This window comes from Momordica charantia (genome assembly GCF_013281855.1).
Source record: "Momordica charantia cultivar OHB3-1 chromosome 7 unlocalized genomic scaffold, Mcharantia_2.0 BLBB01000007.1, whole genome shotgun sequence".
In the NCBI taxonomy this organism is placed as follows: domain Eukaryota; kingdom Viridiplantae; phylum Streptophyta; class Magnoliopsida; order Cucurbitales; family Cucurbitaceae; genus Momordica; species Momordica charantia.
This window is the reverse complement of record NW_028275165.1, coordinates 1,915,649-1,939,958: the sequence shown is the minus strand read 5'-3', so window position 1 is coordinate 1,939,958 and position 24,310 is coordinate 1,915,649. Positions and strand designations below refer to the sequence as shown.

The window sequence follows — 24,310 nt, the reverse complement described above, 5'->3', positions numbered from 1 at the left end:
TTCAATTCCCAGCAACCTGTCGTATCGTGGTCGTGATCTCGATGAAAGCGGCAGTACTTGTCTTTGCTAAGTTTTTCTAGGTCTCCTCGGAGCTTCTCAGGTCGCTTGAGGAGTTTTTCCATCCCGCTCTCTTCGATGTTCGTGAGTATCTCGGAGATGGGGATGGTGGTTGGGGTGTACCGTTCATAAGGTCGGCTCCGGGTAGGGCCGCTCTCCGTCCTACGGTACTCTGTTCTGCTACTGAAGGAGGATGGACCCTTATCCTTGGACTTGACATCAGGCCTCCTCGTCTCCTGGTTCAACTTCTTTTGGTCGATCTGCTTCTCAGGTCGGCCAGTTTTGGTTCGGAGTAGCTCCTGTCCATCAATGACTTTTTTCGCCTTCTGCAATACTTCGGCGAAGGTGGTTGGAGCCTCCTCTCCAAGTTTTACTGTCAAGGTCTCATCGGCCAGGCCGGTGAGGAAGTAGCATATGGCCGAATAATCGGAGCAGTGCGAGACCTTAAGTTGCTCCTCCTGGAACCGTGTGACATATTCTCTCAGCGTCTCTCCTTCCCTCTGCCTGATGGTGGCAAGGTGAGTCGCTGTCTTTCTGTCATAATGCCGAGAGGAGAACTGACTGATGAACTCCTTCCTTAGCTGGGAGTAGGTCGAGATCGACCTGGCCGGCAGTCTTCGGTACCACAAGCGCGCGCTGCCGGTAAGCGCGATCTGGAAGGCGCGACATTTGATCGCATCTGTCGCCGTTTGAAAGTCCATGAGGCCCTCGAAGACCTCAACATAGTCTTTAGGGTCCTTAGACCCGTCATAGGGCTTCATGGCGAGAGTCTTGAACTTCGGAGGGATTGGAGCCTCCAGGATGTCCGCGGTGAATGGCGATTCTCCCAAGTCGCCATCGTCGAACGAACAGTCTTTCTTCTCGCACCTGGCCTTAAGCGCCTCGACCTGCTCATCAAACTTGTGCTTCATCAGGTCGAACTCTTCCCTAGTGACCACAGCTTCTGGTGCAAGAGGCTTGTATTTTGATTGAGCCTTTAGGTTCGAATTGGAGAATTCTCGGGAGTAGGAAGAAGAGTCTTCCGGCTCCCAAGATGCTCTCTTCTTCTTTTCAGTGAGATGCTTTCTTAGATCGTTATCCCGCAAGCTGTAATCCACTCCTCCATCGTTGGGAATGGGCTCGCGATCGCCAGGTTGGATAGATGGAGCTCCCTTTTCTCCGGGTGCGCCCGGGGCCATAGAGGGAGACGCAGTTCGGTTAGCACGCTTTGCCTCGGCGTACATTTCTTCCATTGTGCGCAATCGATGGCGCATATCATCCAACTCGCGCTGGAGAGTAGACAGAGCTTCGGGGTCTGCTCCCTGACTGGCCCTTTGGGAGGTTTTTCTCGACGTCCTTCCTCGGCCTCTGTTGGCCTTTGAGGGTTTCGGGTGAGCAGGTGGTAGCTCTTGATTCGCATGACGGGCAGATCTGCGCGGCAGATCATCCTCTTGCCCTGCTCGGACCTGGTCCTCGACTACTCTCGCACCAAGGTCTCGCTGAGGGCCATTGTCAGCGTTCACACCCCTCTGTTCTGTCGTATTGGCAGAGTTTGCTGGATGCACCATCTTTACGTATGTTTTTAGGTCGGGATGACTTCGGATGTCCTTCCCACAGACGGCGCCAAATGTTTATGCAAGAATATGCACAACAGTGTTTGTTCTGATCGTAGCTCGAACTCGGTCTCCGGACCGATCTGAACACTTGGGCGGACCTGCACAAAAAGGTGAACACTCCGACGATCAAGTCAGTATAGGTCGGATTCCCAGTTTAGTTCGAGGTCAAAAACCATACCTGAGGGTGGAGTGAGGTCCTCTACTTATGGGTGTTAGTCCCGTTGATCTCGCTACGGTTACACCCGGTGATCTCGGGACCGACGGTTACACCCGATAATCACGCCACTGACAGTTGCTCACATCGGACCTGCCGAGCTTCCCGAAAGATCGGACCTTGACCAGGTCGCACCTCGGCCCTTTATACTTAGCACCTGTCAATGCTAGTGGTGGTAATTTCGGCGGTTCGAGTTGGGCATGACTCATGAGTCATCTTGAAACGCCATAGCCGTCCTCCACGTGTCCAAGGTATTTTCTCCCCCAAACACATCCCTTCACGAACCATAAAAAATTGATGAGTAAGTTGAATGAAAGAGAAGTTTCCGAGTATAGTTTGATTATTGAACGGTGTAGAGATCGGAGAAGAAAGAAAGGAAGTTGGTTTTCATGCACTACACAAGTTGGTTTTCATTGAAAGATATTTTATAAAGAGAGAAGGAGAGATCGGGGGAGGGAAAACGATGGGGAGAATGAAGGGGGAAGAGAGAAAGATGAAAAAAATAGATAGAAAAATGAGGAGGAAAAATGATTAAAATTTTATATATAATTAAAAAATAATATAAAATTTATAAAATATCAAACTCACCATTACCACGTCAGCATTCAACTGAAGTTTAACCCAAACCTTTTAGAACTATTTTTTAGAGGTCCGAAATTGAAACCTATCCTCAAACTCAGGGATCAAAAACCTTTTATACAACTCCCAAACACATTTTTAATATAATTTTTTACCTACTTTTCTTTTCAAAATTAAATATGCACCATTTCAAACATATTTCTAAATCAATTGAGGAACCAATATATAACCATGTGCAACTTTTGTAATGTTCTATTATCTTGGTATGGTCAAATAGAATACTCAAACCTATGGCAACCTTAACCGAATGTTTGTGTCATTCATCCCAATTATCTACCAGTAAGATCTATATGTGTATCTTTTGCACATTTGAGCAACTACCTTAAATGCTTTTAGTTTAGGATGATCCGAGGAACTATTGAAATTTATATTAAACTTATCAAGATACTACATTAGATCCTTTTTTTGGTATTAAATAAGTTACTCGTTTTACTTCATACACCACTACCTATTGTTTCGTGTTTATAAAGATTTTCAGTTTAGGTCGGAGCTGGTTGAAGTAAGTGACAGGAACGAGCTTGAGTGTTACTCAATGAGGAAAAACATGCATAAGAGAGATAAATACTCTGATGATCAAGTCAGTATTAGTTTGACGTTAATATTAAGAACGAGTTAGGATGAGATACTTGATTATAGAATATTGAGGTCATCTATTTATATATTGATCATCCAACAAAGTATTTGATGACGGTTTCTACTGTCAACCTAAAATCTAAGATATGTAGCTTAACTACTGGCTTGGTTTAACCTTCACTCGTTTTGAAACAAAATTTCCTAATTTTTTTACTCCAACAAGATTTTAGAAGATGATTATTGACTGTTGGAAAACTTTTTCAAAAGTCTAACGATGTAAACAAAATCTTCAAAATATCTTCACTCTCATTCTGTTTCACAACTAAATGTTCCGTAAAATTATATCCAAATCCAAATCAAATGTTAAACAGTTCCAGTTGGACTCATTCTTTTAGGATACAAATAATTAGTTCGAGTACCAAAAGGAAATAAATAAAAATCAATTTATCATGTGAGGGGGAAACAAAACATCATTATCTTGATTTTCTTTGAAGCAAACAAAATATTAAAAATTAAAAAAGAAAAATTCATATAATTATTGGTGGGCCCCATTGACAAACCAAAATTTTAAATATCTCAAAAAGAAAAAACAAAAACTCAACGAATATATATATATATATATATATATATATATATATTTTTTTTTTTTGGCAGAAAAATTAATTTCTATTAAATCTGTTTACAATTAGAATACGGATTACCTTTTCCTTTTTCTTTTCCTGATAATTCAAATTATCCTTTTATTTATTTAATTAATTAATTAAATCCGTTTTATAGATTTTTCCTACTCCTCTTACGACTACGCTTCGTTTTTTTCCTTCTATAAATACCGTCTTCCCAATCTTCGATCTCCATATCCAATTCCTCTCTCTCTCTCTCTCTCTAATTCTCCGATCAGATTCGTTAATTACTTTCTCTCTCTAGAATTTTTTCTTCGATGGCTCCCAACAATGGCGGCTTGATCGTGAGTTTCGGCGAGATGTTGATCGATTTCGTTCCGACGGTTTCCGGCGTTTCCTTGGCGGAGGCGCCGGGATTCCTCAAGGCTCCCGGCGGCGCTCCGGCCAACGTCGCGATCGCCGTCAGCCGCCTCGGCGGACGCGCCGCCTTCGTCGGAAAGCTCGGCGATGATGAGTTCGGGCATATGCTGGCCGGAATCGTGAAGGAGAACGGCGTCTCCGGCGACGGAATCTGCTTCGATCAGGGCGCCAGAACCGCCCTGGCCTTCGTGACTCTACGCGCCGACGGGGAGCGTGAGTTCATGTTCTACCGGAACCCTAGCGCCGATATGCTGCTCAAGCCGGAGGAACTCAATCTCGAACTCATCAGATCCGTAAGAATCTCTCTCACTTTCCTTCACATTCCTTCGCCATAAATTTTCTCATTGATTGAATTTTCCCGGAAAATTTCCCAGTTCTTAAAGAAATTGACTGAATCGAGCGTTTTAATCTCACGCGCCAGTTTTCAGTCTCATTAGTTTGCCACGTCAGCTATAATAAAGTAGGGCCCCTTGGATCAATGGCCCTACTCATAGATCTAGAATAGCAGTGATATGATCTCAATGATGGGTAATTTCGGGATTTCGTCATAACCTGACTGAAATTCCAAATTTACCCGTCTATGTGATGACGTGGGCGCCCCCTCACGTGCTTGCTGGACTTTATTCTCACGTGTTGTTGTTGCTGGCGGAGGGCTCTCTTATCTGTCACATATTTTGCATATGAATTGAATTTAAAACATTGAAATTTCGATTATTTGATCTTATTGGAAAAGAAAAGTATTGACTCTGTATTTTAGAAATTGGGGTTTTATGATATTGAAATTGATGTTGTGAATTACCAATACGAATTAAATGAATTAATGATCATGCCCATAAAAAGATAATTGGTTTTATGGAAATTAAGTTGTTAGTTCGTCAACCATATGATATATCATAATGATATAATTTTCCTCTTTCTTTTTGTTTTTTTTTTTCTTTTCTGCATTTCTGGATTGATTTATTATTTCCTTGCCGTATTCGGGGCGTGATATGGAAAAAAGTGAAATTTTGATTTAAGAAATGATTTGAGGGTGGGGACTCTGATTATTTAGTAACGTCACCGACAAAAAAAAGTCTTAATCTTCGCTCATAAAGATAGTGGTTCCTAGCAAGCCGCCGTGACGAGGGGGTGCGTTGGGTATTATTTTTCTGTTAATTATTTTATGGCGTTTTTGAACTCTTCAAAAATTTAAATCTTCTGACTTTGATTGAAAGCTAATCTTAGATTATTTTATTTATTTTGTCTTCTGTAATCCATGCGTCACGTGCAGATTTATTAAATGCCTTAGTATGATATTTCTGATAATTCATTGATATAAAGTTTTTCTCAATTTGAGAAATTATTCTAAATTGTAATATGGGTTGCTTCTAGTATGATAGATCTCATTGGGTGTTTCATCTAAAATTTGAGGAATTGTTGTAAATCAAAGATTCAAAATGTATGACTTTTGCATTTGGGTTCGTGCAGGCGAAAATATTCCACTATGGATCGATAAGTTTGATCGTGGAGCCGTGTAGATCGGCCCATATGAAGGCAATGGAAGAGGCAAAGAAAGCAGGTGTTCTTCTCTCGTACGACCCAAATCTGAGGCTGCCACTGTGGCCCTCTGAGGATGAGGCCCGAAAGCAGATCAAGAGCATTTGGGACAAAGCCGATCTCATCAAGGTCAGCGATGTGGAGCTCGAATTCCTCACCAAGAGCAACAAGATCGACGATGAATCCGCCATGTCTCTGTGGCATGACAAGTTGAAGCTCCTCCTCGTCACTCTCGGCGAGAAGGGCTGCAAATACTATACCAAGGTACGCTCATTTTGATCTCTTTAAAATGTACTTATTGAACTTAGTTCATCAATACATCTTGAAAGAAATAGTCCACGCAAGGAATTTGAGAGGCATATTCATATGATATTGTTTGCTTAGTTGGTGGAAATTAACATAAAAACTATGATGGTATGAGCTCTGAGCTATACATGGGTTATAGTTCGATGGACATTTTGGACTAAAAGGGGAGTTTCAAAAGTATAGGGGCAAAATGGTAACTTAATCTTACTTTAAAATTCACTCATCGTTAGTTGAAATTGTGGACTACTGGTTGAAAACTTGCAATGGGTTGGTGACAATTCTGTTCAAATTTCACTGTCCCTGTTTGTGTTTGTCTAACTACCCCCAATGCTTTGAAACCAAGAGTATTTGATTTCTTTTTTCTGAAATTTAATGTGAATTAGATGAATGTATTTTAATTGATATGTTGGTTTTGGTTTGGTTTTTAAATTTACTTCTGCTCTGTTTTGATCCTGTCATATATTTAAGATCAAATTCAGTATGGTAACTTGAGCCAATGGAACTCAAAGCGCTGTCAAGCTTTTGGTAAATTTTGTCTTCATCTTCATAGAATATTTCTTACAACAAAAGCCTGGTGATTGGCTTCTAGTGGTGGTTGGATCAAGGAATTGCATAGCTGTTTCCTGATAATCCCTGTGTTCTGATAACGTCAACAGAACTTTTTGCACAGATCTGTTAGAGTTTTAGTTTTGGCATCTTTATCCATCTCAATATTTCTCTTTCCACTTTCCCGAGAAAATTTCACATACTTTCCCATGAAAATTTTTACACCTACCAAGTTTAGATTCCTGAGTAACGCACCTTTTTCATATGGTGGACATTAATTACTGTGGAGCCATAGAGTTGTAGGCCAGGTGTGGTTTTTGATCCGTAGGGTCATTGTGTCCATAATTTCTTCCTGGAAAATTACCATTTTTTCTTTCTAATCTCTTACCTGTCATTATCATGTCTTGCCCATTGTTTCTTTGTCGAAAAACAGCCCAATTGCCAAATACTTGTCTACTGCTAGTTCTAGCATAGTTCAATCCGTCAAAATAGTTACTTTCTCTAAGATCATTACTTACCTCTCTGCAGATTAAAAATTTGAATCACCAACTATCAAATCACCAACTCCTATCTTAGTCGAAACAAAACGCAATTGTGAATGTTGAATCAGAATGTAAAGTTTGAAATGTTTTTTTGCAAAGTGCTTTATGAAGCAAATACTTCAATAGCATTGGTAGATAAGTGTTGAGATGAGTTTGGCATAGACTTTTGAATGATAAAAAGTATTCTTCTAATCAAGTAGAATAGAGAGGCAAACTATCGTTCTAATTCTCGTTTCACTTTGGCAAAAAATACAGAACTTCCGTGGCACGGTGGATGCCTTCCAAGTAAAAGCAGTGGACACAACTGGAGCAGGCGACTCATTCGTCGGCGCCCTTCTTTGCAAGATTGTAGACGACCAATCAATTCTCGAGGTACTATATCTTTTATAGTTATCAATCAAACGGGGTCTTAGAGTTGGTTTTGTTTGCTCGGGTTTTGAGAATGATATTGCGTTGCAGGACGAGAAGAGGCTGAGGGAGGTGCTGAGATTTGCAAATGCATGTGGAGCCATAACCACAACAAAGAAGGGAGCAATCCCAGCTCTTCCATCAGAGGCTGATGCCACAGCTTTGATCAAGGCTTCTTCTAAGTAGAAATCAGTTTCTTCTTTTAGCTTTTTTTTTTTTTTCTTTCCTTTTGGTTTGGTTTAGTCTTTTAGATTCTCATTCGCTTTTTGGTATTGAATTAAAAGAAAGGGAAGTGAAAACCCTTTCAATTTTCCCCCGTTAGAGTCTTGTGCTTAAGGTATTTACTAAATAAAAGTCTCTATATTTTGACTTTTTATTTTTATTTATTTCCCCAAGTTATGCATATCATTCTGGTTCCATTATATTTCAACTTTATTTTCACCAATGGGTCATTTTAGACTCTTAGGTTTTTCTGATTATTTAAACCAATAAAAAGGTATGAAAAAGTATTAGAGAATAAATGATGGAACGTAATAAAAAATATATTATGCAGACTAAGGCTCGGTTGATTAATAATTTTAGAAATATAATTTTAAATGTAACAAAATCAAATTGATTGTGTTTATGTTTCTAGCCTTCTTACTAAATATAAATAAAAGCACTATTATATTTTATCATTCTTAGACATACAAGATGCATCATGAATATTTAATTTGAAAATTAATTTTCATATAAAACTTTTTCTTTTTATTTTAACTTAAAAATTTTACTGAACAAAAAAATAGGTTTCTTTTATCAATAATAAAAAAAAGAATAATTACCGAATTTTTTTTTGACTGCTTTCAACAAATGAGGTGGAGATATGCAATGTCTGTTTCTATTCATCTCTTGTGGAAATGATGGGAACTTTACACTAAACCGGTCACAATTTACGAATTTCTCGTAAAATTCATGAATCCAACTCTTTATTTCTTTTTTCTAGAACAGCAAAATGTGGAACCCGTTGAAATAGGCTTAGGTTGTTAATTGGAATTGGAATGCAGTGAGATTGATTTAGAAAATTTTCATCTAGTAAAAAATTTAATTATTCAAGATATATGGATGTGACATTATTATAAAAATATGAAAATTGGTAGATCCAAGGTGAAAAGTGAATATAAACTATATATTATCACGTCTCATCTTATAGCCTATCAAATGGAAAGTGAAGGAAAAGTTTTTGGTTATTTTTAGCTGCGGATCCCCATACATTTTGTTCAAGATCATGACTTCATGCTCATTTACAAGTAAATAGATTAAAGAATTTATAAAAGTATGATTTTGAAGTGGGTCATTTTTGTAAATATACTCTACGAACTTGACATCCAATATTACAATCCTAATCAACAATTATACGGATGATGACCCTATTGATTTTCTTTTATAGTATCTCTTCATTTAGATTCTAAATTAAATCTTCAAGAACATTAATAAAAATAAAATAAAAAGCTATCACATAAAGTAGAAGGATAATAATTATCTTTGAAAAACAAAGAAGGATTATAATTATATGTATAAAATTAGTTGAAACATGACAATTTTATATTCTAGTCCAAGTTTTTACTAACTATATATTATATTTGAAATAACCTCAAATAATCAAATTCATAGTATATGATGTAAAGTTAATAAAAATGTATTTTAGACAAGTAATCTTCCAAATTATCGACTTGTTTAAATTCTGCAAAATCAGAATTATAAATGATATAAAATAAAATCAATTGAATCTTAAAATAATGTTTTAAAGAGAAGAAAAAAAAAGATATCAATACAGTATAATTTATTGAAAAAATATTAATATAGCTGTAGTTAACAATTAGACTAAAGAGAAAACAAAGGATGTATAAATTAAAAATAATTTTTAAGTTTCAAAGAGTAAGGGTGCGGCTACACAATTTAAACTAAAGTTTACATGTCCCACCAAATTATATGTTTTCTTCTTTTTCCTTTTTTAAAAAATGACATATTTATATAGAAAATTTGCAATTTTCTCTCTTTTTTTCTTTTTTCATTTTAAAAATTTTTTGCCTAATCTTTGATTTTTTTTCATTCTTTAAAAATATATGCTCAAGTTAGTTTAAGTTCGACCTTAGTATAAAGACCGAACTACAATGTGATACCTAATATGAGAGTGAATAGCTCTATTTATAGATAGGGATGTTCATGGGGCAGGACAGGGACGAGGAAGTCTCCATCCCCACCCTCCATTTAATTCTCCATCCCCACAAAATTTCCCACGAAATTTCATGGGGATCGAGGTGGGGATTCCCTGCGGAGAATTCATGGGGATTGAGTTCCTCGTGGTGACTTTTCCTCATTTATTATTTTACTTTCAAACTATTTTTAAATTAAACATTTTTTTAAGAAAATTTCTAATTAATTAATTAATTTTCAATGATAAAAACTTTATTTACATGGTCTAATCCTCCTCTATATATTTGGTGGCTAGAGAAGAATATGGTTTTATTGGTATATGTAAGTATAGAAGGGATAACAAGATTTTTTAGCGTGTGTATATATATATATATATATATAGTATAATATAATAAAAAATGCGAGGTGGGGCGGTCAACATTCCTCATCCTCATATCCATTTAGGTGATGAGGAAAAAACTTCCTCATCCCAGCTCCATGGGGAATTTAAATGGGTATTTCCCACTCCATTTAGGCGGGTCCCCACGGGGATGGGACCCCGTGAGGAAAATTAACATCTCTATTTAAAGATTGAGGATCCGACAAGCTGCCATTCGACCGACGGGTTACTTATATTGTCCCAAAGGTTACCTTGTCGGGTGCATAAGTTGGGGGTAGGTAAGACCTTTAGCCGAATGGAGGTTTTCCAATATAGTTTTTCAGATAAGTATGAAGGTTAATCATCTCTTAGATTGTCTTTAGGGGAGACCTGGTCCTTCCAACTTTCCTCTTTTCTTCCGTCTTTCCTCTTTCCTCCATGTATCAATGTTATTTTTTGTCCCACAACGTGTCATTATGGTTTTGGCTTTCACGACTACTCACTATCGTCAAATTTTGGCTTTCACGACTACTCACTATCGTCAAGTGTTGCTGTGGCTCCACCGTTGTCCATCGATAACAGAAAAGGAACCATTCATCTAGCCTATTGAATATCTTATATCCAATGTTGTCGACTCATCGCCGATAGAGTTCTGGCTCCATCTCACTTTACGATGTCTTGTTGTATAACACGACATGTATTTTGTTCGTTTTGTTGAGTTTGAGTACTTTATTTTTTTTTAGGTTTTAATACGATCATTTTTTACCACCAACCCATTAAAAAAAATCATTGTTAGTTTAAACAACATAGGACAACAGTTATCACATATACATGTATAAATCTAAATTTATAGAGTATATATGTGTATTTATTCTCTTTAATAACTTTTTCCTCCTAAAAAACTCCATCCATATATTTATAAAAATTGGGCCTAAACCCAAAAAGAAAAATAATAATAATAAAATAAAATATGGGCTTAAAAGAAAGAGTAAAGAAAAGAAAAAGAAAAAGAAATCATGTTCTAATCTTTTTCTCCCAAAAGGAGATTAAGATATTAGGTGAGAAAGTAGAGGTTTGGATATAAATAACATTAAAGGAGATCATGGAACAATTGAAAAGGAGGATAGCTTTGAAAGGAAGCAAATGTGTTTGTGAAATTATAAATAATGATTTTTATAAAGTTAAAGAGTACCATCTTTTAGCTAATTAATTAGAGTTGTTGCATCTTGAGATGCAACAAATTAATTCCATTACATCAATCCAACAAATCTTAACAACTTGTATAATCTTACTTGACTTTTGTTAAAGGACAACGGTAGCTCAAATATTACCACAGTGGGTGCTTTTGGTTTCGCTCGAAAGATCTTATACTAAATAAGATAATTGTCCTCGTCTATCATGATCACTCCCTTCCCTAGACAATGTGAGACTTTATTTGTACTCTTTCTAAACCGAACAACTTCAATTTTGTTTTGGTATATGTCTATGAAAATTTCTTAATTCAAAGCAAATTAAGAGATTGAGTGATAGAATTATATTATAGGTTAAAATATTATTTTGGTCCCTGTATTTCCAGTTTTTGTTCATTTTGATCCCTGTAGTTTCAAAATGTTCAGTTTGGTCTCTGAATTTTTAGCTTTAGTTTATCTTAGTCACTATATTTTTAAAAGTGTTCATTTTGATCTTGTAATTTTAAAATGTGATCATTTTGGTCCCTATTTATAAATTTTCAGACAAGTTCTACACATAACGGAAACTTTTAATATAAAGTCATGATTATATTTCAACAAATATATTGAGTGTGTTTGATTAAGAATTTGACCAAGCTACGAACCTCGGCTCATAAGTTAGGCTAACTTGGCGGACAAGCTGGAATCTACTGGACAAGTGACCTGCAAAATAGAGATCACTTCGATGCCAAAGTCAGGAAGAATCCAAGCTACTTCTCAGAGAGAAAAAGGATATGTTCGCGTACCTGAGATCGAGGTGAAATAAGATCTATTTATCGGTAAGATCCCTGATCGTATTCCCGACAAGGCCTCAATGACTCTTTAAGGTTGTCAAGAATCGTGGTGTGTTGTCGTGGAGTCTGTCGGAGACCGGGGCTGAGCTGAGGGTAAGCTAATCGGTTCAACCAATGAATGGGAACATGATTTCAAATGAGCTTGGTTGGCTCGGTCATGGGATACGAGGCCAAGGCAATAATTCTTTGAGGCTCAAAGCCATGTATGATTTTCATTATCCAATCAATACGTGTCACGTGTGTGTTGAAAAACACCTCAAACAAAGTTGGATTGTTGTGTTGAAATTATGATGGAATAAGTGAGATTAAAAATAAAACTAAATAACCAAAATGATCCTTCTTTAAAAGGAGAGGAACCAAAATAAACATTTTGAGAGTAGATTGACTCAAATAAACCAAAGTTAAAATGGTATATTATACCTACATTAATAGAAATCATGCAAAAATTAATTTATATATATATGAACCATGCTTGCTTTCTTTGAACCACAAATAATATTAGATTTGTTAGTGTGTTACCAAAGTGTGGTAGAAAAGGCCAAACTAAACATAGCTCAAGTGGTTAAGGTATCTATTACTACCTATCGTAGGGGCCATCGGTTGTTGTTTGAATTCGCAAGTCTACGAATCTTTATTGACTTTTAACATCTCTCGTTCTTGCACGTCAAGTCACCATAAGTTAGTTTTCTAATTCGAGTCTTTTTTTAACTCAAAAACTTTTCAAACACTAAAGAATTCACACACTATGACCATCCGCCCAAGCTTCAATTCAAGCATCTATATTGTTTGCATCATCGAGGATTAAATTTGACCTATAAACTTTCCTTCTATACTTGTAATTATTGGTTCATCTTTTTTTTTTCGCATTATGTAGGACTAATTCTATAAAACTTTTTTTGTATACCTCCACTAAATATAATATTGTCCTTGGTTGAAACTTCTTTTTGTTTTTTGTTTTTTTTTATTTAACTATTTTTTAACCGTTATGTATCTCTGTATTTTTCCTTTATAATAATAATAAAATAAAATAAATTATTTATATATATTCAGTTATATCAATGATTTGCACTTAAAATGGTTATATCAATGATATATTTAAAATGAAATATCCCACTAATTTATTTGATATATCAATAAAAAAACCTGCCATTACTAGCTTAAACTGAAATCTCCAACTCGAAAAAGATTTGTAAGTGATACATCCAATATGAAGTATATCATTCATATATTAATATTAGGTATATCAGTCAGTAGATGCGTCATCTTAGATACATTAGATATATCAGTGTGTTATAGTAACAAGTGCCGAAATCGAGAAAACAAAAATCTGATTTAAAATTTTTTGTCATATTCTCAAAACCACAAAGAATTTATATTTGAAGTTTGGAAATGTTTTCTTAGATACCCTATTTATTTTGTTTTGATTGTCAATTTTTAACTATTATTTTCTAATTTTTTGATTCCATAAAAAAACTAATTAATCATTCATCTTAATAATTAAAGATGTGAATATGGTCCTACCATCGATTAAAATTCAAGGAAGATGTTGACTATATGAGTAAGAATAACATGGACTTGGGAGATAGGGTCTAAAAAATACAAAGTGAATATATGATAGGAAAAAAATTTGAATGAGTAGCTTTATTTACTATTATTTCTTTTACTAATTGTAAATTAAAGATGTATTTTTTTTAATCACTTAAAAATAACATTTTAAAAAATATTATATATATTTTTTGATACAATAGGTAGAGGTGGGACAAACTCTTGGTTCTTTTGTCAAAAAATATATTATAAGTTAATAGTTGACTTAAATAATTGTCACTAATATGTTTTTTATTTTATAAGTATGTTACTAATGAGGAATGATGACATTACAAAGGTTGCATGATATTGGAGATGTACGTTTGAAAGTTTATACTAGTTACAAGATCATAGCCGACCAGTACCAAAACATTCAAATCTAGCCAATACAAACTCTTCGCTCTTTGAGATATCCTTGCAAATTAAGGAGAATATTCGTAACTAGCAACAAATCTTGAAAAAAAAATCAACTAGTAGATTAATCTCATCATTTATTCAAGTGTTGCAATGTACTGAAATAAAAATTTATGGGTCAAAAGTTGAAATGGAAACTTTTTACCATACTTTAATTAGGCTACTGTATTTATCATGCTAGAAATATAGTCTAAAATTATTTTTACAATTTTATACTTATGCCTGGAAAAAAAGAATGAGAATCTAAAAAACTAAACCAAACCCAAAGAGAGGAAAAAGAGAAAAGAAAAAAAAAAGCTAAAAGAAGAAGAAACTGATTTCTACTTAGAAGAAGCCTTGATCAAAGCTGTGGCATCAGCCTCTGATGGAAGAGCTGGGATTGCTCCCTTCTTTGTTGTGGTTATGGCTCCACATGCATTTGCAAATCTCAGCACCTCCCTCAGCCTCTTCTCGTCCTGCAACGCAATATCATTCTCAAAACCCGAGCAAACAAAACCAACTCTAAGACCCCGTTTGATTGATAACTATAAAAGATATAGTACCTCGAGAATTGATTGGTCGTCTACAATCTTGCAAAGAAGGGCGCCGACGAATGAGTCGCCTGCTCCAGTTGTGTCCACTGCTTTTACTTGGAAGGCATCCACCGTGCCACGGAAGTTCTGTATTTTTTGCCAAAGTGAAACGAGAATTAGAACGATAGTTTGCCTCTCTATTCTACTTGATTAGAAGAATACTTTTTATCATTCAAAAGTCTATGCCAAACTCATCTCAACACTTATCTACCAATGCTATTGAAGTATTTGCTTCATAAAGCACTTTGCAAAAAAAACATTTCAAACTTTACATTCTGATTCAACATTCACAATTGCGTTTTGTTTCGACTAAGATAGGAGTTGGTGATTTGATAGTTGGTGATTCAAATTTTTAATCTGCAGAGAGGTAAGTAATGATCTTAGAGAAAGTAACTATTTTGACGGATTGAACTATGCTAGAACTAGCAGTAGACAAGTATTTGGCAATTGGGCTGTTTTTCGACAAAGAAACAATGGGCAAGACATGATAATGACAGGTAAGAGATTAGAAAGAAAAAATGGTAATTTTCCAGGAAGAAATTATGGACACAATGACCCTACGGATCAAAAACCACACCTGGCCTACAACTCTATGGCTCCACAGTAATTAATGTCCACCATATGAAAAAGGTGCGTTACTCAGGAATCTAAACTTGGTAGGTGTAAAAATTTTCATGGGAAAGTATGTGAAATTTTCTCGGGAAAGTGGAAAGAGAAATATTGAGATGGATAAAGATGCCAAAACTAAAACTCTAACAGATCTGTGCAAAAAGTTCTGTTGACGTTATCAGAACACAGGGATTATCAGGAAACAGCTATGCAATTCCTTGATCCAACCACCACTAGAAGCCAATCACCAGGCTTTTGTTGTAAGAAATATTCTATGAAGATGAAGACAAAATTTACCAAAAGCTTGACAGCGCTTTGAGTTCCATTGGCTCAAGTTACCATACTGAATTTGATCTTAAATATATGACAGGATCAAAACAGAGCAGAAGTAAATTTAAAAACCAAACCAAAACCAACATATCAATTAAAATACATTCATCTAATTCACATTAAATTTCAGAAAAAAGAAATCAAATACTCTTGGTTTCAAAGCATTGGGGGTAGTTAGACAAACACAAACAGGGACAGTGAAATTTGAACAGAATTGTCACCAACCCATTGCAAGTTTTCAACCAGTAGTCCACAATTTCAACTAACGATGAGTGAATTTTAAAGTAAGATTAAGTTACCATTTTGCCCCTATACTTTTGAAACTCCCCTTTTAGTCCAAAATGTCCATCGAACTATAACCCATGTATAGCTCAGAGCTCATACCATCATAGTTTTTATGTTAATTTCCACCAACTAAGCAAACAATATCATATGAATATGCCTCTCAAATTCCTTGCGTGGACTATTTCTTTCAAGATGTATTGATGAACTAAGTTCAATAAGTACATTTTAAAGAGATCAAAATGAGCGTACCTTGGTATAGTATTTGCAGCCCTTCTCGCCGAGAGTGACGAGGAGGAGCTTCAACTTGTCATGCCACAGAGACATGGCGGATTCATCGTCGATCTTGTTGCTCTTGGTGAGGAATTCGAGCTCCACATCGCTGACCTTGATGAGATCGGCTTTGTCCCAAATGCTCTTGATCTGCTTTCGGGCCTCATCCTCAGAGGGCCACAGTGGCAGCCTCAGATTTGGGTCGTACGAGAGAAGAACACCTGCTTTCTTTGCCTCTTCCATTGCCTTCATATGGGCCGATCTACACGGCTCCACGATCAAACTTATCGATCCATAGTGGAATATTTTCGCCTGCACGAACCCAAATGCAAAAGTCATACATTTTGAATCTTTGATTTACAACAATTCCTCAAATTTTAGATGAAACACCCAATGAGATCTATCATACTAGAAGCAACCCATATTACAATTTAGAATAATTTCTCAAATTGAGAAAAACTTTATATCAATGAATTATCAGAAATATCATACTAAGGCATTTAATAAATCTGCACGTGACGCATGGATTACAGAAGACAAAATTAAATAAAATAATCTAAGATTAGCTTTCAATCAAAGTCAGAAGATTTAAATTTTTGAAGAGTTCAAAAACGCCATAAAATAATTAACAGAAAAATAATACCCAACGCACCCCCTCGTCACGGCGGCTTGCTAGGAACCACTATCTTTATGAGCGAAGATTAAGACTTTTTTTTGTCGGTGACGTTACTAAATAATCAGAGTCCCCACCCTCAAATCATTTCTTAAATCAAAATTTCACTTTTTTCCATATCACGCCCCGAATACGGCAAGGAAATAATAAATCAATCCAGAAATGCAGAAAAGAAAAAAAAAAACAAAAAGAAAGAGGAAAATTATATCATTATGATATATCATATGGTTGACGAACTAACAACTTAATTTCCATAAAACCAATTATCTTTTTATGGGCATGATCATTAATTCATTTAATTCGTATTGGTAATTCACAACATCAATTTCAATATCATAAAACCCCAATTTCTAAAATACAGAGTCAATACTTTTCTTTTCCAATAAGATCAAATAATCGAAATTTCAATGTTTTAAATTCAATTCATATGCAAAATATGTGACAGATAAGAGAGCCCTCCGCCAGCAACAACAACACGTGAGAATAAAGTCCAGCAAGCACGTGAGGGGGCGCCCACGTCATCACATAGACGGGTAAATTTGGAATTTCAGTCAGGTTATGACGAAATCCCGAAATTACCCATCATTGAGATCATATCACTGCTATTCTAGATCTATGAGTAGGGCCATTGATCCAAGGGGCCCTACTTTATTATAGCTGACGTGGCAAACTAATGAGACTGAAAACTGGCGCGTGAGATTAAAACGCTCGATTCAGTCAATTTCTTTAAGAACTGGGAAATTTTCCGGGAAAATTCAATCAATGAGAAAATTTATGGCGAAGGAATGTGAAGGAAAGTGAGAGAGATTCTTACGGATCTGATGAGTTCGAGATTGAGTTCCTCCGGCTTGAGCAGCATATCGGCGCTAGGGTTCCGGTAGAACATGAACTCACGCTCCCCGTCGGCGCGTAGAGTCACGAAGGCCAGGGCGGTTCTGGCGCCCTGATCGAAGCAGATTCCGTCGCCGGAGACGCCGTTCTCCTTCACGATTCCGGCCAGCATATGCCCGAACTCATCATCGCCGAGCTTTCCGACGAAGGCGGCGCGTCCGCCGAGGCGGCTGACGGCGATCGCGACGTTGGCCGGAGCGCCGCCGGGAGCCTTGAGGAATCCCGGCGCCTCCGCCAAGGAAACGCCGGAAACCGTCGGAACGAAATCGATCAACATCTCGCCGAAACTCACGATCAAGCCGCCATTGTTGGGAGCCATCGAAGAAAAAATTCTAGAGAGAGAAAGTAATTAACGAATCTGATCGGAGAATTAGAGAGAGAGAGAGAGAGAGGAATTGGATATGGAGATCGAAGATTGGGAAGACGGTATTTATAGAAGGAAAAAAAACGAAGCGTAGTCGTAAGAGGAGTAGGAAAAATCTATAAAACGGATTTAATTAATTAATTAAATAAATAAAAGGATAATTTGAATTATCAGGAAAAGAAAAAGGAAAAGGTAATCCGTATTCTAATTGTAAACAGATTTAATAGAAATTAATTTTTCTGCCAAAAAAAAAAAATATATATATATATATATATATATATATATTCGTTGAGTTTTTGTTTTTTCTTTTTGAGATATTTAAAATTTTGGTTTGTCAATGGGGCCCACCAATAATTATATGAATTTTTTTTTTTAATTTTTAATATTTTGTTTGCTTCAAAGAAAATCAAGATAATGATGTTTTGTTTCCCCCTCACATGATAAATTGATTTTTATTTATTTCCTTTTGGTACTCGAACTAATTATTTGTATCCTAAAAGAATGAGTCCAACTGGAACTGTTTAACATTTGATTTGGATTTGGATATAATTTTACGGAACATTTAGTTGTGAAACAGAATGAGAGTGAGGATATTTTGAAGATTTTGTTTACATTGTTAAGACTTTTGAAAAAGTTTTCCAACCGTCAATAATCATTTTCTAAAATCTTTTTATTGGTGTAAAAAAATTAGGAATTTTGTATCAAATAAATTCAGTTTAATCCCGCCAACTTGAACGTAAATTAACTTATTAATATAAATAGGACGTCCCACTCTAAAATCATGTATCAAATCCTAGTTCCATCTTAATATCAAAGTTGAACTAATATTGACTTGAGAGTTGGAATTTTTCCTTCTTATGCAGGTTTTTGTCGTCGAGTGAAACTCAAGCTCGTTCGTATCACCTACATTAACCAGTTTCAACCTAGATCTGAAACAATAGTTTCTATAGTTTGGAGTCAACTAATTGAAGTCAATAAATTTTAGCTATAGTTTTTCCTCTCCGAGTGATGCCTAAGCTCGTTTTCTTGCCACCTACTTCAACCAGTTTCGACCTAAACTGAAAACCTTCCTCAACACAAAACAATATTTCTATAGCTTGGAGTCAAAAAGTCAATAAATTTTAGCCTAAATATATACAAGTTAAAAGACAAGTTTTTCCTTGTCAAGCGACATCTCAAACTCGTTCCTATCACCTACACTAAAAATCTTTATATAACACAAAACAATAGTTCATGTAGTTTTGGAGTCAACTATTTGAAGTCATAAATTTTAGCGCGCATGTGTGTATATATATATATGAAAATAACATCATATTGTTTTTATTTTATGCATTTTTATGTAAATATATCATTATTGATTTACTTTATAAATACCTATTAAAATAAAATAAGATATTTAAACCTTCGTTTTATTAAATTTGTATCGATTTATGGAAATTTCGATGTCGAATTTGTCGACATATTAAAAAATCTAGGACTAAAATTTAATAATATCAATTGTTTTTTATATGGTAGTTTTGGTAGAATTATTTTATATGAATAAAAAAGTGGATTATGATTAATGGGTTCTTTGATGGAAAGTGACCCGGGTCCAAGTTGGCTGGCGACCATGGGCGTTCTTTGAAACATTTTTTAATCATATATTTTGTGGGTTAAATATATAATTTTTTTCTCTTAAGTCTTAATCTTTAGTGTATTAGTTTCTTTTCTACTAATAAAAGTATTATCATAAAACGTAAGATTTATTGATAAAATAAATATTTTACGTTAAAATAAATTCTTTTATAATTTGGTCATTTTATTTATAAAATAAATATTTGACGTTAAAATAAATTATTTTATAGTTTGGTTGAAAATTAGGTTAAGGTTAAATGAAATTTAGTTGGTATGGTTTGAACTTAATTTGAATTTGATCTCTATTCTATTTCAAATTTCATGATTAGAGGACCAAACTTGTAATTTAACCAATTAATTAGTAAAGGATTTGTTACCGAGTACTTTTTACTTAAAAGTTTTATAATTAAAATATTTTGACTTCAAAAGTAATTATTCAAAGCTCACGATCAAATATATTCATGTGATTGGTTATATATATTTCTCTACACCAATATTTGCTTGATTTAAACACCAAAAGAAGAAAAAAAAAAGAATTTTGATGTTACCCTACGAAATAAGTTTTTTTTCTTTTTTTTTTCAAAATCAGGTCCAACAATAAATAAATATATATATATATACACATAATTGGTTAAGACGTGTGTGTCTATATATATATATATATAAAACAAGTTAAATATATATACATATAAGACGTATATTCTTGATAAAAAATTAGATGTTTGAATTTCATAAAGTCAAGAGTCTTACACGTTATTCTTTCAATTAATGTTTCTAAAAGTAAAATATTTAAAATAGTTACAAATAATAGGTAAAGAATTAAAACATTGTAAGAGTAAAGAAAACATGATTCTTTTTAGGTCAAATTATAAGTTGGGTCCTAATTTCATATTTTAGAGTTATCTTTATTAAGTGTCTAAATTTATAATTTTGATGTTTAAATGAAAGAATTTTCAAATTTGTGTTAATAGATTCATAAATTTAATTGATAATAAAAATCAAAAAGTTAGAATGATTTATTAGATACAATATTGAATATTTTAAGGACCTATTAGACACGTGTATATATATCTTTTTTTTCTTCTCTGGACAACGATCTTCCAAATTTAAAGACAAAATTTGTAATTTAACCTTCTATTTTCATAGTTTCATTGTTATTTTGTTTTAAATATTATTTTATTCTTTTGTAATTTTTATTTTTGTTCATTTTGGTCTATGTAATTTCAAAACGTCTATTTTGATTCTTGTCCACTTTTATTCATTTGAATCCATATATTTCAAAACGTTTATTTTTGTTTCTATAATTTTAAAACATAATCATTTTGGTCTCTATTTTTAAAATTTTAACATGAAATTTTATACACAACGGAAACTCTTTAATACAAATCAATGGCTACATTTCAAAAGAATTAGTGAGTGAAGTGTCAATGTTAAATTTGTGATAAAAAGAAATGAGATACAAATGAGAATGAATACACAGAAATAGAAACTTTTTGAAAGTACGTGAACTAAAAAAAAGTTGAAAGAACACCGACTAAAATGTATGTTTGAAAGTACAGAGATCAAAATAAAAAAAACGTTGCAGAAAGCATCGAATACCGAATGATTAAACATCAATTCCTTCTCTAATAACCCATCGATCTTCATCATAACCAAACTTCATATCTTGAACCAAGTCCGAAGAGCCGAGGAGAGATATATATGAAATCATATATCGCCTTTTTTCATTTTCAAACTTTCCCTTCCTCCCCTTGAACTCAAAAACTTGGTGGAAAACGAATAGAAACCCATTTGTTAAGGTCTCCATGAAGAAAGACCTTCTTCACGTCAAGCTCATGGGAATAAAGTAGTATTTAAATCTTTGATGCTTATTGAAAAATAAATAAAAGATCTTTTAAAAAATAATAACATTGGAAAGAGAGATGAGACCCATAGTTTCCAAAGAAGTGTGAGTTAGTGGATTGCTAGTTGCCAATCACCCATGGTTTTGGTTTTTGCTTATTCTCTCTTTTATATATTATTCTTTTTTCTTTTATTTTTTTAATTTATCTTTATCCTTTATCTCGATTATGATGCCCATTCATTTATTTCTCCAACTAATTATTATATCTTTTTTACTTTAATCAATATTTCATTTATTACTATAATAATTAAATTCAGTTCTTATTGGTCCTATACCTCTACATTCCAACCAATATTATAATATACTTTTAATTTAATATATTGTTCTCTATATGTATAACTTTTTTATTTTGTGAAAGTCTATGGTGTCTTGAATCTTTTAATTATGTTTTGAATTCTCTGTCTTTAGTATTAAAAAAATTTATTTTTGTCCTAAACTATTATATTTATTCGGGCAGCGGCCGGGTAGATATAGCAAAAAAAAAAAGTTCGTTTATAATTTGTAAATATAGCAAAATAAAAATTAAAAAAAAAGAGCAGAGGCACAACCCAAACGAAGAAAGAATGAAGAAAAAGTTGGTAACATCTCTCACATTGATATACCTAATATCATATCAATGATATACCTAAAATGAAGTTAGAGCACTGATATATTTAAGGTAATTTATATATTTCATATTAGATATGTCAGTTATATTGGTAATATATATAAAATGAAGTATCTCATTCATATATTTGATACATCAATAAGAAATCTACAATTATTTAAACAAAAAATTTCAACTTGAAAAAGATTTATTAGTGATATATCTAATATTAAGTATATCATTTATATGTCTAGTGTATTGATATATTTCATATTAGGTAAATCAGTTTCATCAATTATATACATCATATATCAGATATATCAGTGTTATACTTTATAATTAGTATATCAATTATAATATACATAATATCAAGTATATGAGTCATCATATTAGTTATAACAGTGGTAACCAATTCTTGATATATATAATATGAAGTATAAAAATTTTATTTTAAACATATTTTGTCATATTTGCAAAATCGGAAAGTTGTTATAATTGCAAATATAGCAAAAAAATTTCTATTTATTAAAATACCATATTTATTTATTTTTATTATAGCTCATTTGTCAATTTTTAACTATTATGTTTTAATTTTTAAATTTACGTAAAAAACTAATTGGTCCATATGATAACAACTAGCTATTTTAAGTTTTTTTAGCACTTAGTATAGGAATTTGAACCCACAACCTTTTGATCGGAGATATATACTTTAACCATTTGATCGGAGATATATACTTTAACCAGTTTAACTATACTCAACTAACTATTTTGAATTTGAAAGATTATCACGAGTCAAATCATATGAATTTGGTAGGTTTTTAATTTATAAGTATGTCATTAATGAGTATAATGGTTGTTGGGGTAAATGCATAGATATGCAGTATATATAATCTATGTAACACTAGAAACGGAAAAAAAACATAACTGACTACAAACAATTATAGATGTTAACAATGTAAATCAAACTAAATACACTATATTTGTAAGAAACACATAGAACTAAAATTGAAGCAAAAGATAAATACATAAGCTGATAAGTTTGAAAATGATCCTAATGATAGTAGCAGCAACAACAGACAAACTGATCTTGTGGAACGCCAAAAGAGTGATGAAAGATAGTCGAGGCACGCTCTAAGCTAAGAGCGTTGTTTGGACACAATAATTGTTCATTCAACATAGGTTGCTAGCAGATTACAGCAGATCGTCTCAATAGGATACGATATCATGACTAACTCTAGTAGAACAACAACCTTGAACTATATGGATATGGTAGAACTTTTAGACACTTGCCCTCAACATAAACACGAGCAAAAGTAGAAAAGGAAGAAAGAATTCTTGTGGGAGGAAGAGTAACTTGGATTTGGAGTATTTGGAATACTACAAATGTTTAGTATACTTTTGGATCCTTCAAGTGATCAAATCTAATAACTATGTATAGATGCATAGATTTGTAACTCCTCATGCAAGAATTAACTCATGAAATTGAAGGGGTCGAATACTGCAGCGGAAGCGCGTGAATGCTTGTACTTCAATTTTGTTTTAGGAAAAACTACAAAGAAAAGAAATAAGCAACACAAAAAAGGAGAACCTACTTTTGAAGATCGTTCTTCAACGTAGACCAATCGAACACCGATACCACCACAAAGACTTCCTCGCTATCATCTGGACGAGAACCGACTTGTGGGAATCGTCTTTGAAACAGGGAATTTTTTAGAGAGATTGTGAGAGAAGCTAATTTGAGAGAGTTGTTCAAAATGCATAAATTATTCCATAATGCAAAGCCTTTGCATTTAAAGAAGAGTGGAGAGTGGGGAGCAAGTTAACTCCCCACTCTCCACTCTTCTTTCAAATTCTTGATCATCGTTTTACCCGTTGTGAGTTAGAAATGAGACCTAATATACCTACAGGTTAGAAGCTCCAATGATACAAGATTAATTAACTAAACTCATTAATTAAATTAATCAACATTCATTAACTGTGGGTCACTCCACTAAAGACCCACAGTTGCACTCTTCGCACCGTAGAATATTTTGTGCCCACAGATATTCACCATTAACAGTCAGTCAATCATACTAGTGTTCGTAACTTCAGTTGGGTCAAATTATCGTTTTACCCCTAAGTTACCTCTTTCTCCTTAAGTACTACTGATCCTCTAATGAACAACTTGTTTATGGTCTAACCATTA

General features: G+C 34.0%; 2 protein-coding genes across 2 annotated transcripts; one reads left to right on the top strand and one right to left on the bottom strand.

Annotated features, from left to right (window-relative positions):
- Positions 1-3,930: 3,930 nt before the first annotated feature.
- LOC148209992 (putative fructokinase-4) lies at positions 3,931-7,835 on the top strand. Its single transcript, XM_088126662.1, has 4 exons — positions 3,931-4,411; positions 5,586-5,918; positions 7,304-7,420; positions 7,508-7,835. Exons 1-4 carry the CDS (start codon positions 4,016-4,018, stop codon positions 7,640-7,642), a joined length of 981 nt encoding a protein of 326 aa, XP_087982788.1. The 5' UTR covers positions 3,931-4,015; the 3' UTR covers positions 7,643-7,835.
- A 6,318-nt stretch (positions 7,836-14,153) lies between these two features.
- On the bottom strand, positions 14,154-18,068 carry LOC111018577 (putative fructokinase-4). The gene is made up of 4 exons (XM_022294724.2): positions 17,582-18,068; positions 16,074-16,406; positions 14,571-14,687; positions 14,154-14,483 (listed from the first exon to the last, which is right to left on the bottom strand). The coding sequence occupies exons 1-4, from the start codon at positions 17,975-17,977 to the stop codon at positions 14,349-14,351; spliced, it is 981 nt and encodes a 326-aa protein (XP_022150416.1). The 5' UTR covers positions 17,978-18,068; the 3' UTR covers positions 14,154-14,348.
- Positions 18,069-24,310: the final 6,242 nt, after the last annotated feature.